A 14,885-nucleotide genomic window follows, 5' to 3' on the forward strand; every position below is an offset into this window, starting at 1 on the left:
CCACTCTTAGCCTGTGGTGGAAGAACGGTCTCAGGACAGTCTCAATTGGCCATTTTGGTTTAATAGTAAAAGACTGGCTAATGAGAACAATGCATCATAAAATCTTCAGAAGAAAAAGAGAATGTTTTGTGGACCGTTGTTGCAGGAGTGTTGCATGGCAGTTTCAAGTTACTAGTTTTTAAAATCAGAACTACTTTTTTCTTAATATTTATTTGGCTGTGCTGGGTCCTAGCTGCGGCACACGGGACCTTCGTTGCGGCATGTGGGATCTAGTTCCTTGACCAGGGATCGAACCTGGGTCCCCTGCATTGGGAGTGCGGAGTCTTAGCCACTGGACCACCAGGGAAGTCCCCAAATCAGAACTTTTTAATGGAAACAACTGGACCAAAACTCTGTCACAGAATTTTGAGACCCATTAAAACAAGGTTTAATGAGAAAAAAAAGTTTTGGATCAGATTTCCCAAGTTGACCCAATCCAAGGGGAAAGGAGGAAGGCCTGAGAGGAACAGGTGTGAGGCACAGCCACCCAGACCTCCTTCCCACCAGGCCGAGCCAGGAACACCGGGTCTTCAGAAGTCGGGAGGTGCGGATGAAGGCCAGCAGGGTGCCAGCCCAGGGGCTCCCCATTGTCAGGCCTGGGGGGAGGAGCAAGGTGTTGCCTCACACAGGTCAAGAAGGGAACAGGAAGGGGGATTTCTGAGTCCTGTCCTCAACTGTGGGCTCCTTGTGGGGAGAGGGAGACGCAGCCAGTCAGGTGCTTCCTCGGGTCCTGTTGGGGGTAACACAGGAGTGCGGTGGAGGCAGTGGTAGAGGCCAGGAAGGCTTGATGAAGGAGGACTGGAACTGCCTTGCAGACGGTGGGATGACGGCACAAGGGGACAGAAGCGGCACAAGCAAAGGTGCAACGTAGCAAAGATGGGAATGTGACTCTGGAGCTGGCAGGGCCTGGCTTTTTGTCTCCTGGAGACTATGGGCTCTGTCCTGGAGGCCGTGGAGCGTTTGCAGGTTTTGAGGAGCGAGGCATCGTCAAGGAGGGCTTCAGAGTTAATCTTCAGGCCATCCAGGAATGAGGACTGTGTGGGATCCGGAGAGGTGCTCAGTGAGGCTCATCTCACCTGTCTCCCGGGCGTAATATAGGTAGGCTTCTCTGTTCCTCAGAGATTGTAAATCAGTTTCTTGATCACCCAAACCTCATGATCCATTTCCTTCACGTAGGATTTGAGGGTAGAGAAGCTCTCGTGCAGCTTGTGGCAGAGTGGGGCCCCTGTGGTTAGGGAGCCAGAGGGAGGCTGTCCAGAGACAGGCTCACCAACCCTGGTCTGCTCCTCAGGTTTGCCCGGGTGCTGAGACCAGGTGCCCTGTCCTCCAGGAAGTGGACACAGAAGAGCAGAGAGCCAGGGCACAGGGGAACTCACCAAGGGCCCATCCGTTGTCAGTGGTACCAGTGCTGCTGCCAGGAATGCAGCCCTCTTTGAACACAAGTTTCAGGGGAAGCTGGGAGATCTGGGAGTGGGTCTTAAGATTCAAATTTCAGTGGCTCCAAGCACTGACAGTGGCTGTTTCCATCCCCATTGTAGGGATCAGACTACAGATGTGGTCACTGCCCTCGGCTCTCCGGCCACAGGTCTCCCAGACAGTGCCTGGGTGGCGTCTGCACACATCCGGATCTTCACGTGTCCATTTTCTTTTTTCCTCTGAGGCTTGGAGTCTAAGCAGAATGGAGGTTTCCTCAGACTTTCTCTAATGAGTGAACAAGTTTCTGCTGAGTTAAAGTCATTTCTCTTGCCCTCTTGGGAAGTAAGTTTAGGGTTGATGAAGCTTTAGAGTGACTCGAAACTAGTCGGTAGCACATCTGCAGTCTCTCATCTGTCCTCACAGAAGCCCAACTGCACCCACTGTGAGTCCCTGGGGGGAATAACAGAAGCATGGGTTTGGGGCCGGAGAGATGGATCTGAATTCACTTAGTATGCAGTCATAGACAATCTGTGTAACCTCCAACCTTAGTCTTCTTACCTGTAAGATGGTGATGTTAATACCTGCCTGGTGCGTGCGGGGCACTCAGCACAACCTGGCACGTGGCAGGTACTCAATGAATGTCAGATACTGTTCTCATCACGTGGATTTTACCAGGTTCATGCCCAACGGGCAGCAATATCTCTATGAGCTCTGAGTGCTTAGGAGATAACTGTTTCCTTCAGTTAGTGACAAGACCCAGGTTCTGACTTACAGCTCTTCGGCTCGTGCTGTGCATTTTATCTTTAACCACAGCCACCTAGAAGCCCTCCCAAGGGCTACCAGAAGTAGTTCTGACTCCACAGACCCCAGCTGGTCCATGAGGGTTCCCGCCACCAAGGACCGTCCCTACAGTCCTCAGACCCCAGGGTGCCGCCTCCCTCATCATCTGCGCAGAACTTAACAAGCCCCAGGGGACCAGGGCCTCTTCAAGTTGGGTGATCAAGTGCCTCAGTGGAGTCAGCGACCGTCCTACGCCTACAATTGTATCGCAGCCCGCGCGACTCCTTTACGCTCTGCAGGCCCTGCACTCGGAACCCGGCCCACCCGGGAGGCCTCGTTAGCCGACTCCCGTCGGCCGCCCGCCTCACCAGCCAATAAGCAGCCCTGTGCCCGCCTCCGCTGGACCGACCGCAGGGGAAGGTCCCCTGGGGCCAAGTCGCCTCCACCCTGCGGCAGCCGCCACTGCTCACGATGCTGGGGCCTAGCGATCCCCAAGTCAAGGGCTGAAAGAGAACCGCCGGAGCCCCGCCCGGAACCCCGCTCTCCAGCCCTCGGTTTCCCCAGCCCCTCTGCCACAGCGGACTGAGGAGGGCGGGACGCCGAGCACCATAGAGTCGAAGGTCTTCCCTGCGTCCTAGAGGGACTCGAGAGCGTACGCGCAGGCGCCGCCCCGGGACTACTTCCGGCGGTGCGGCCAGTCCCGCGGGTGGGCTCGGCCTCTTGGGGGCGCCCAGGTCTCCGCGAGGCGCGGGGGCAGCCGTCTGATGTTGGTTAAGGGCGGATGTGACTGAGGTCCCCTCAGCTAGGGGCAGCTGGGCCTGCGGAGGCGGAGGTGGCCCAGGCGGCTTCCGCGATATGCTCGGTCTAGGGAAGCCCCACAGAACGCAGCTCAGTGCGAACGAAAATCCTGTATCTCCGGGCTGACTTCTCGAGCACGTGTCAAACTTTCCCAGGGTTCCGGTCCGATTTACGGTCTCATCCTGCATCCGCTGGGACTGCGGCCCTTGAGGGCTCGAGTCTCCAGCCCTAGTTGACTCCAGTTACTGTCCGTCTAGGCCCGGCGAGGCGTATCTCCTTGTGGTTGTGACTTGCATATCCCTGAGAGCTAATTATGTTGAGCATCTTTTCACGTGCTTGTGGACCATCTGTATATATTTTTTGCCCAAATACCTATTCAAATCCTCTTCCAATTTTTAAATTATCATTTTACTGTTGAATTGTGAGAGTTATTTTTATATTCTGGATACAAGTCCCTTATTTCAAATATATGGTTTTCGAATATTTTCACACTTCCGTGCGTTGTCTTTTCACTGTCTTGATAGTATCATTTGCAGCACAAAAGTTCTTAATTTTAATGTGGTCCAATATTTCTAGTTTTGTTTTGTCATGTGCTTTTGGTGTCTTTTTCAAAGAATCTGCTTTTGGTTTTATTCATCCACTCTGTTTCCTTTTTTTTTTTTTGGCGCACCACTGAGGGATCTTAGTTCCCCCACCAGAGACTGAACCCTGCCGACAGTGAAAGTGCCAAGTTCTAACCACTGGACTGCCAAGGAATTCCCTGTTTTTATTTATTTATTTATTTATTTATTTATTTTGGCTGCGTTGGGTCTTCGTTGCTGCGCATGGGCTTTCTCTAGTTGCGGTGAGTGGGAGCTACTCTTTGTTGTGGTGCACGGGCTTCTCATTGCGGTGGCCTCTCCTGTTGCGGATCATGGGCTTTAGGCACGCGGGCTCTAGAGCACAGGCTCAGTAGTTGTGGCGCCAGGGCTTGGTTGCTCCGCGGCACGTGGGATCTTCCCAGACCGGGGCTTGAACCCGTGTCCCCTGCATTGGCAGGTGGATTCTTAACCACTGCACCACCAGGAAAGTCCCAGTTCATTTTCTCTTTATTATTTCTTTCTACTTCCTTTAGGTTTGGTATTTTTTGTCTAGCTTAAGTTGAACATTTAATTTGATTTTTAAAATTCTGACTTACAATTATTAAAGGACAAGTTATTTGCTAAAAGCTTATAAATTAATGGTCAGAAAATTGGACTTAGTGATAGGCTGGTTTCTTCAAGCTTCTAGGTAATAGAAGTTGAAGAAGGTAGTAAGGGAAAGGGAAGGCCCTGGATATTTTATGGGAGGGAAATGGGCAAAAAGAGAACAAAATTCAGGATAAATGGAAGAAAAGGGCTGCCTTTTTCTCCTGACTCCCTGGAATTTGTTTAATAAGTATGGGAACAGAAGCAAGTATTGTGGTTTTTCTATAGCTATCTTTTACAAGTCGATATTTCTTTCTTTTGGATCACATGGATTTAGAAAAGATATCGTTTTGTTTTTAGCCTTTTTTAAAATTTTATTTTATTTATTTTATTTTTGGCTGTGTTGGGTCTTTGTTGCTGTGCGTGGGCTTTTCTCTGGTTGTGGTGAGCAGGGGCTACTCTTCATTGTGGTGCACAGGCTTCTCATTGCTGTGGCTTCTCTTGTTGAAGAGCACAGGCTCTAGGCGCGTGGGCTTCAGTAGTTCTGGCACGGGGGCTCAGTAGTTGTGGCTTGTGAGCTCTAGAGCGCAGGCTCAGTAGCTCAGTGGTTGTGGCGCACCGGCTTAGTTGCTTCGTGGCATGTGGGATCTTCCCGGACCAGGGCTCGAACCCATGTCCCCTGAATTAGCAGGAGGATTCTTAACAACTGCACCACCAGGGAAGCCCTGACATTAAAATACCACTTTATGGAGATAAATGCACATCCCATCAATTCACCTATTCAAAGTGAACAACTGAGAGACAAAGTTCGCGCGCATTTTTGTGCAGGCGAGCCTCCCCGCCCAAGGTCTGTACTGGGCACCCCCCCACCCCCAGGCCCAGGCCCCCCACCCCCGTGCCCCCAGACCCCGGCGGAGACCCCCTGCTTTTCGAGTCCAAACGAGGCAGCAGCCATCCGAGCAGAGGACAACCGGAAGTGCATCCTGCGCGGTCGGACCGGTAAGACCAACCCGGCGGCCTAGGCCCCGCCCAACAGGCCGCGGATCACCGAGGGCGGGTCCTCCCGCTGTCCTAGAGGTGCCCCCCGGAGGGGGCGGGGGGGTCTCTAGGTCGCTTCCGGGAACCAGGCCGCGCTTCCGGGAACCAGGCTGCGCTTCCGGGAACCAGGCTGCGCTTCCGGCTGCGAGCGCCTTTCTGCTCCGCTTGGGACCCCGCGCCAGGTACGGGGACGCAGCGGGAAGCGGGGATGGGTATGGGTCGCCCTGCTCGCGAGGCGGCGAACGCTCTGGAGGCAGGAGGCCGATCCGGCAGCTCGGGACCGGACCACAGGGCACTGACCGCGGCAGGGGCGGCGACTTGGAAGAGCTTGGGTGGCCGCCTCGGGGCGCTCCTTCCTCCGGGCCGGGGGGCAGCGCGCTGGCCTCCAGGGACCGGGGCTTGAGCGGCAGGCGGCGGGGCTGCGGAAGGCTGTCCCGATACTGGCCAGGCCCTGAAAGAAAACCCGTGGGTGGTCGTTGGCAGCCGGGGTGAGGGGGCCCGGCCTTCCCGGGAGAGTGGGGTACGAGGAAACCAGTGGGGAGTTCCCCATGCGCCCGGGCCCGCCGCGCTGAGGCCCGCAGGCCAGGGGTGGGGGCGCCTTGGGGACAGCGCTGCTCGGCACCTGGCGCGGCTGCGGTGGGCCGGGCGCTCCTGCAGAAGCAGGTGTGGGGTGTCGTGCTGTCCTTCAGGTGACGTCTCAGCCCTTTTCTCCAGGTACTGCACCCACCTCTCTTAACACCTGCGCTTCAGCCCTTCCTGCCTAAGGGACGCCGTCTGGTCTCCCCCCTGCAGGGACTTCTGAGTGGATGGGCCTGGGTTCTAGTCCTTGACTTGAGCAGTTGATTCCGCCTCGATTTCCTTGTTGGTGGGGTGAGAACGATAACCCGCTCGTGCAGAGCCGTGTGCGGCTTGGAGGTGGAGTAGCTGAGTGATCTTGGAGTGGTCAGTGGCAGCGGCAGTGGCTGTTGTGTCCTTGTGTTCTCTGGACCTTTCTTCTCTCTCATTCTTTAATCTGTTATTTATTTGGAGAACTTACGTTGCTCTCCTGTTTCCTGATTCTCTTCCTTCTCTCCTCCCCACCTCATCTCCCTTTTCTGCCGGCTCCTGCCTCCCCTCTTCCAGGGACTGGAGAGGGGCCCCTCCGCCACCTGCTTCCAGGGCACCTTCCGTCATGCTGGCTGTCATCAGTGGTTCACACCATCAGCATCTGGGAGGTGGAGACCATATCAGTCCTCATTCACTGGCCCAAAGGACATGGGAGTCACTGGGCTTCTCTTCCGCCCCCCTTCCAGGCAGTTGCTGCTGGGACCTCCTACCTGGGCTGCCGGTCAAAGAGCAGGAAGCAGCGATGTCTGCCATGGGTCCTGCAGCTCCACACCTGCATCGCCCTGGTGACAGTCACAGTGGCTGCATGAGTTTCCTGGGCGCCCAGCTGCCTCCAGAGGTGGCAGCAATGCCCCAGCTCCTGAGGGACCTGGAGAGGGGCACATTCAGAAAGTTGCTGAAGCTGGTGGTCAGCAGCCTGCAGGGGGAAGACTGCCGTGAGGGTGTGCGGCGCCTCGGGGCTGGTGCAGACCTGCCTGAGGAGCGTCTGGGTGCCCTGATCGCTGGCACACACACCCTGCTCCAGCAGGCCCTCCGGCTGCCCCCGGCCAGCCTGAAGCCCGATGCCTTCAAGAACCAGCTCCAGGAGCTCTGCATCCCCCAAGACCTGGTCGTGGACTTGGCCAGTGTGGTGTTTGGGAGCCAGCGGCCTCTCCTTGACTCTGCGGCCAGGCAGCAGGGGGCCTGGCTGCCCCATGTTGCCGACTTTCGGTGGAGGGTGGACGTGGCCATCTCCACCAGCGCCCTGGCCCGCTCCCTGCAGCCAAGCGTCCTGATGCAGCTGAAGCTCTCGGATGGGTCGGCCCTCCGCTTCGAGGTCCCCACGGCCAAGTTCCAGGAGCTGCGGTTCGGTGTGGCCACGGTCCTGAAGGAGATGGCCGACCTGGAGAAGAGGTGCGAGCGCAAACTGCAGGACTGAGCCTTGCTCACCAGTCCCCTTCTGGTCACCGGGGATAGCTGGCTCAGACAGGTGTCTCCAGAGCAAAGGCCGCCCTTCCCAGGAGGCACTCCAGTGAGTGTTTGAGTATAATCGTGCATTTCTCTGAGTGAAGAAGACAGCTGTGTCTTTCCCTTTCTTTGGAAGTAAAGCAGCTACACAAAATATGTTCTCCTGGGTAGGCATCTAACTGCAGGCCCCGTCCCCCCAGCTGTCAGTTGGTCTTGTTGCCAGGTAAGGGCACCCACTGCTCCGGTGTGGCCATGTGTGGTCTAGTCACAGTCTGGGGTCCAGGCCAAGGCCTTTGTGAGGACACAGAGGTTGCTCAGGCTGCCCCCACCTAACGAGTGAGCTCTTGCTCCTGTGATTTGGGGAACCCTGTGCTTCAGGGTGCACATTTCATTCCCCTGTCTTAAATCCCTGACCTTATGGAGAGCATTCTAGTGGGGTGAGGGAGGCATTACGAAGTGCATAATACAAACAAGTGGTGTAGCTCGTGGGAGGATGGGAAGTGGTGCAGGAGGCAGAGCAGCCTTTGGAGATGGGGGGCAAGGCTGTGGGAGAACTGGGCTGTCATTTTAAATTGGGTCGTGGGGGGACCTCCCTGGTGGCCCAGTGGTCAAGAATCCTTCCAATGCAGGGGACGCGGGTTCGATCACTGGTCGGGGAACTAAGATCCCACATGCCATGGGGCAACTAAGCCTGTGTGCCACAACTGCTGAGCCCACGCGCCGCAAACTACAGAGCCCACGTGCTCTGGAGCCCGCGCGCTGTAACTAGAAAGAAGCCTGAACGCTGCAACAAAAACCAGACACAGCCAAAAAAAAAAAAAAAAAAAATCAGGGCATGGGTTGCGCCTCCTTGAGGACATGGTACCTGAGCAAAGACTTAAAGGAGGCGAGGCGGAGGGAGCAGCCTGTGGTGCACAGGCCACGTGGCTGCAGCCAAGTGGGGGCAAGGTGAGTGGAGGGCACAGGGGGCAGCCCTGAGGGCCTCTCAAAGAGCTTTGGCTCAATTCTGAGTGAAATGAGTGTGATGTGACAGTTGTTTTCAAAGGATCACACTGGATGCTGTGTTGATAGCAGAGCCTAGGGCAGCAGGGTAGGAATTGGGAGTCTGGTGGAGTTGGCGGTGGCAGGGGAGACAGGAGCAGGGGCCTCGCCTGGGTGCCTCTAGGGTGGGAGTGTGCAGAGCCCGTGGCCAGCCCTGCACCCTGCAGCATAACCACACCCCAGGTAGGGGCCTGGCGTGTCCCTGCCTCCATGGTCTGCCACGAAACCAGGTCACAGGTCTGGTAGTATTAATAGGCCCGAGCATCATGCAGGAACCTCCTCTGAAAACAGAAAATGAGCTTGGGTGCCCACCTGGCACCTGCCCTTCCCCAGCGCCCCCTTCCTGCCCCCTGCTCCATGCCACGACCCATCAAGAGCGGCAGTGTTTGCTCTGTGCTGTTTCCAGAACACTCCCATGATCTCGGTTAATTAAGGCCTTTCCCTGAGTGAGGGTCCTAGCAAGTTAGGTGTGGGCCAAGGGCACAGAGGAGGCCACCCTAAGGTGCTGCTGTGCGCTCGGAGCTAGAGTTTCAGAGGCCAGGCTGCAGGTGGGGCCCCGTCTTGGCTCAGCTGAGGAGTGCAGACTCCCCAGGTCTCCTTCAGCATCAGCTGGCATCCTTGGGCTCTGCTCCCCTGAGGACAGGAGCTGGACCGGGCTGTGCTCGCTGTTGCCCAGGCCTGCTCAGAAGAACGTGCACAGGTGAGCTGAGCACCACATCTGCCTCCACCAGTGATGGAGGCTTTCCTGTCAGTCACTGTGCTGTGACGTCTTCCTCGACCACTGGGCATGTGTCAGGAACATGTGCTCATTATGATACATTTGGAAAAGCCGAAAAAGTAAAACAAACAAAAAAGTAAAAAGATTCAAAAAGCTCCTTTGCCCATAGACGGTCATGGAGAAACTGTCTTGACCAGACTTGACATTTACGCTCTGTGCTGTCTCTGTGTTAACACAGCTCTGTTCATGTAACTCTTCCTGATATGAGGGTCTGTCTAATGGCAGCAGAACATGCATCTTCCTGGTGGGCGTGCCAAGTTTCTCTTGGGCAAAACAAACAAAGCACCACAGACCGGGCAGCCTATAAGACAACAGACATTGATTTCTCACAGTGCGGAGGACTGATGTCCGAGGTCAGGGGGCCAGCAGGGGCGGGTGAGGCCCTCTTCCTGGCTGCAGACTTCTGTGTCCTCCCGTGGAGGAAGGGGCAAGGGAGCTCTCTGTGGGGTCTCTTATCAGGGGGACTCCACCTTCACGACCGAAGCACTCCCAAAGGCCCCACCTCATAACACCCTCACATTGGGCATTAGGATTTCAACATATACATATACATTTTGGGGACACAAACATTCAGACCAGAGCAACTGCTGTGTTTCATTTTTTTTCTTGATTAAAAAATCACTGATGTTGGGACCTCCCTGGTGGCTAAGTGGTTAAGACTCTGCGCTGCTAATGCAGGGGGCCCAGGTTCGATCCCTGGTCAGGGAACTAGATCTCACATGCTTGCTGCAACTAAGAGTTCGCATGCCACAAGTAAGGAGCCCTCGAGCTGCAACTAAGACCCGGCACAACCAAATAAATATTTTTAAAAATCACAGTGAGGACTTCCCTGGTGGCACAGTGGTTAAGAATCCACCTGCCCATGCAGGGGACACGGGTTCGTTTCCTGGTCCAGGAGGATCACACATACCGTGGAGCAACTAAGCCCATGTGCTGCAACTACTAAGCCCATGTGCCGCAACTACTGAGCCCTCATGCTTTAACTACTGAAGCCCACACACCTAGAGCCCGTGCTCCGCAACAAGAGAAGCCACCACAATGAGAAGCCCATGCACCACAATGAAGAATAGCCCCTGCTCTCCGCAACTAGAGAAAGCCCGCGCGCAGCAACGAAGACCCAACACGGCCAAAAAAAAAAAAAAAAAATCAGTGATGTTATGCAACTAGATATGCAACTAGAGATTATCGTACTAAGTGAAGTCAGACAAATACCATATGATATCACATGTTTGGAATCTAAAATGCATACGATACAAATGAACATATCTATGAAACAGACACATGGAGAAGAGACTTGTGGTTGCCAAGGGGGTGGGGGTAGGGGAGGGAAGGACTGGGAGTTTGGGATGAGCAGATGCAAACTAGTATATAATGAATGGACAAACAACAAGGTCCTACTGTAGAGCACAGGGAACTATATTCAATATCCTGAGATAAACCGTAATGAAAAAGAATATGAAAAAGAATATAACTGAATCACTTTGCTGTACACAAGAAGTTAGCACAACATTGTAAGTCAACTATACGTCAATAAAAAAATTTTTTAATCATTGATGTCAATAGGAAACGGTAGAAGGATTTTATATTAAAACTATTTGGAAGTAGAAACAGAGGAGGCAGAATGTGACCACTTTCCCCATTGAATCATTCCATGTGTAGACTTTTGTGTTGGCTTCTTAACACAGTGTTGTAAAAAAAGAATGTGATCATTTTAGGGGCTTCCCTTGGTGGCACAGTAGTTAAGAATCCTCCTGCCAATGCAGGGGACACAGGTTCGAGCCCTGGTCCGGAAGATCCCACATGCTGCGGAGCAACTAAGCCCGTGCGCCACAACTACTGAGCCTGTAGTGCCACAGCTACTGAAGCCTGCTTGCCTAGAGCCTGTGCTCTGCAACAAGAGAAGCCACATCAATGAGAAGCCCACGTGCCACAACGAAGAGTAGCCCCTGCTCTCCACAACTAGAGAAAGCCCGCGCGCAGCAACGAAGACCCAACGCAGCGAAGAATAAAGTTTTTTTTTAAAAGAATGTGATCATGTTAAAGCCCTTGGTATTATGTCCCTAACGACCCAAGCACCACCTCGAGCGCCCCCTACAGGCTAGACGCTGTCGACCAGGCCCCAGCCGAGCGCAGAGAAGGTACAGGTGGAACCACCAGGTGCAGGCCCTCTGCCGGGCGCGTGTTAACTCATTAACTCACAGGCACGAGGCCTCTCCGCCTCACGGGTGACTAAGCGCAGAGAGGTTTGCGTCTTGCCTAACGACACACAGCTGATGGGGGAGCTGGCAGTCCGTTCTCCGCCAGCCTTCCCTCCCCACCTGTCCTTAGTCCGCCGACTCTGTGGGCATGCGAACCTGGTGGCAGGGCAGGCTCTTGGTGCCGGCTCCCGTGCCCTGAGCTGCTGTGTCCAGAGTGAGGACATACGTTTAGGGTCGAGGGCCACGGGCTTGGGGGCGTCTGTTTTGCCGGTTACCGCAGCGAAATTGGACCAGTGCAACCAGGAACGGAGACCTGGGGTCCGAGCCCGGCCGACGTGCCCCAGCAGGTGCTCTGAGCTCTGCTGCCACGGAGTGGCCCCCGTAGCTGCGACGCGTGGCTCTAAGTCACGTGCCTGGCAGGGACACACACACCCCCTTCCCGAGGGACCCTCCCATCATCCTCTCGGATGTCCTGGCAGGCAGGGGTGCTTTTCCGACTGAGGCTGGGAGTCCCGCGAGTCAGCACCAGGATTTGCACACCCTTTTGCCCATCAGGCGGCAGAGACCCCCCCTTGTCCTTGTGCTCCTGGCGGGGGCTGTCTGGCTCTGTCTCCCCAGCCCTGTGGGTGTGTCCACCCTGCTGGTCTACGCCCTGGAGGGTCGGCAGACTGGGAGGGCCCTGGGCCCCTTGAAGTCACCGTGTCTACACGCGCTATCTGCTCCCATCTCCACCTTCGGGGGGTCCCAGCCAGCAAGTGGGGGTGTAGAGCTCTACTCGCTCACCTGCTTCCCTCCCCCTCTCCCAGAAGGCACCGTCTGTGCCTTTTAAGTCACTGGTCAGGAACGTCAGGACCAGAACATTATCTCCATCCTCAGGAGGCTGGAGGTGGTGGCCCTGACGGCGCTGCCCCTCCCACAGCGGCTGTGGGGCAGCCCTTTCCCCCGCTTCTCCAGCTGCTCAGCCAGGAGAGGGTCGCAGAGCCCTGCCTCGGCCCTCGGAGGAGCTCTTGACAGCTCTGATACTGCAAACTCTGGGTTGTTCATTTGTGAGCCTTCATGTTTCTGTCTCAAGGAGGGACACATGGGCAAACAGTGACACAAGGCATACAGGTGGTAAGTGGCTTTCATGAGACGGAGAAGATGGGCAGCAGGCTGTTCCCAGGACTGTTGGCTCCTGGGGCTGGACAGAGCCAGGGGATGAGAGCCACCAGCCTCCAGGCCGCTCACAGATTCTGGCCTCACCGTGGGTACGGGGAGGCAGACGTGATCCAGCTTGAGAAGGTCCCTCCAACTGCGGGTCACAGGCTTGCGGGCCAGCAGTGGTGGCCCTTCTCACCTGCGTCGAGAGTGGCTAACTTTTCTCTAAAGGGCCAGAGAGTATTTTAGCTTTTCAGGTCATAATGATTCTCAGTTCTGCCATCGTAGCTCAGAAACAGCCAGAGACATCTAAACCAATGGGCATAATCATGTTCCGATAAAAATGTCCTGTGGACACTGAGATTTTAAGTTCACATCACAAAATTTGTTTCAACCATTTAAAACCCATTCTCAGCTCCAGGGCTGTACAAAACCAATTGGGGGGTGGGCGGTGGCTCTAAGTGCTACACTTCCCTGTGCACCTGCAGGGCTCCCTCAGGCTGCAGAGGGACCATCCACCTTCACCTGCGGTCAGTCTCTACCCCAGACCTGGACTTAAGGGCAGGGGCCAGCCCAACCCACCTTTGTCCCCAGGCAAGAACAAGACCTTGTACAGATGTTTGCACCTGGAAAATTACAACTGTGTTGACCTTATTTAGATCTCTGTGGAAACTCTTTTTGCTGGAGAATTTTCTCTCTTCTGTGGGCCTCTGAAGCCTCGCCTCAAAGCCTGGATGTGCCCCAAATGCATCATTCATTCATTCAACAAACATTTCCCAGGCTCTGAGTGCAAGCCACACACACAAGGGGACACAGGGATGTGAAAACCCACCTGGGCTCTGCACACACACCCCATGTTATTTGTGAAGCTTCCAGAATGCTCAAAATGTCATAAATCAAAGCTTAATCTGATAATTGAGACAAAAAGCAATTTCAGGTCAAAATTAGGGGTTTAATTTGTCTCCAAAAGAGAAACCCAAAGTATTTTAAAATCTACTCTGGAATAGTTCTGGAAATTCTGTTTTGGGGCCATGTTGGGCATCTTGAGGGATCTAGTTCCCCAAGGATTGAACCTGGCCCCGCACACAGTGAAAGATGGGTCCTGACCAGTGGACCGCCCGGAAATTCTTAAAATGAGTTTAGTGTTGCATTTACTGAAGCCCCAAATTGGGAGCCATAGCTTGAAAGTAGAGCAGAATAGTCCAGAACTCGCACTACCCGGCAGGCAGCCCTCTCCTCTCCCTCCCTGCAAAGCGACCAGCACACATGATGTGCCCAGATGCTTTTCCTGTGCTCTGGGATCTCAAACCTGTGCAGTAGTTTGAACTCACAATGTCTCGCCAGGTGACACACGAATACTACACATCTTTTTCACATGGACTCAGCTAAGAAAGGACTCCTCACCCTGTACTTCTGCAGTCGATATTCTAGACTGGAATGCAGAGCTTGAGATGTATTTCTATTGAATTCTTCGTTGTATTGGGACATTTAAGTGAACAAAGCACACTAAGAAGAGAGAGGAAAAATAATCCCTCAAAGGCTGGAGGCATGAAGTTTTTACCCAAGTAAACGAGGCAGGACTGCCACTCGGTCAGAGGCAACCGGCAAACAAATGGGCCAGCTGTGTTCCAAGAACCTTTATTTGGTCACACTGAAATCTGATTTCAATATAATTTTCAAATGTCACAAAATAGTCTTTCCCCCCCAACCACGTAAAAACGTAACCCACCCTTAGCTCGTGGCCTGATAAAAGGTAGAAGCAGGCACATGAAAACCCTGACGCTGATCCGAGCAACCATGGGTCGGGAGCAGCACCAAAAGCTGAAGCGCTCAGGAGCCCACAGGGCCCTCGGAGGCGGAGCCAAGAGGCGGAGCCAGAAGGCGGAGCGTCAGATGGGCTACAGCTCAAGCAGCTGCCTTACTCCTTGGCTGTCTGTGATTGAGTTCCTGGACATGAGGGCATTTACAGGACTGACTCTGGCTCAGGTTCTGGGAGCCGTGTAGGTCCCACTGGCTTCAGGCTGATCAGCAGGCCTCACAGATGTGGGCACAGGTCCGCATTTGGCCCACGGGCCACACAGTCAGCCAGCCCGACTTAGGACCGTGCTGATCCAGAAAGAATCCAGGTGCTGAAACAGATTTAAGGCTGGTCCCTCTGGCCTTTTTTGGCCAGCCTGTAAGTGCTGTTAGGGGAAAACAGAAGCATCCTACCCAGTGCAGAACCTGGAGTCCAGAGGCCTTCCACCCCTTTGTCCATCATTACCAGAAAGTGGCCAGGAGACAAATCCCTTGTGGGGACGGCACACCCAGCGACAAACAGCCTTCACAGAGCCAGAAGGCGAGAGCACGGGGCCTCGGGAGGCCCTTCCAGCACATGGTGGCACCAGTGGAGGGCGCGTGTGGCACGAGCACCGGGACCCTGACTCTTGTCCCATCCTTGGG

The 14,885-nt window shown here is 54.7% G+C and overlaps 1 protein-coding gene across 1 annotated transcript; it reads left to right on the forward strand.

Moving 5' to 3' along the window:
- Positions 1 to 5,344: 5,344 nt before the first annotated feature.
- COMMD5 (COMM domain containing 5) lies at positions 5,345 to 7,431 on the forward strand. The gene is made up of 2 exons (XM_082858617.1): positions 5,345 to 5,419; positions 6,530 to 7,431. The coding sequence occupies exon 2, from the start codon at positions 6,586 to 6,588 to the stop codon at positions 7,258 to 7,260; it is 675 nt and encodes a 224-aa protein (XP_082714743.1). The 5' UTR covers positions 5,345 to 5,419; positions 6,530 to 6,585; the 3' UTR covers positions 7,261 to 7,431.
- The last annotated feature ends 7,454 nt before the right edge of the window (positions 7,432 to 14,885 follow it).

The sequence above is a fragment of the Leucopleurus acutus genome, assembly GCF_964270905.1.
Source record: "Leucopleurus acutus genome assembly, chromosome: 17".
In the NCBI taxonomy this organism is placed as follows: domain Eukaryota; kingdom Metazoa; phylum Chordata; class Mammalia; order Artiodactyla; family Delphinidae; genus Leucopleurus; species Leucopleurus acutus.

Bases quoted from the DNA above. Each gene is read 5' to 3' on its own strand.
- COMMD5 (XM_082858617.1), top strand. From the start codon at position 6,586: ATGTCTGCCATGGGTCCTGCAGCTCCACACCTGCATCGCCCTGGTGAC.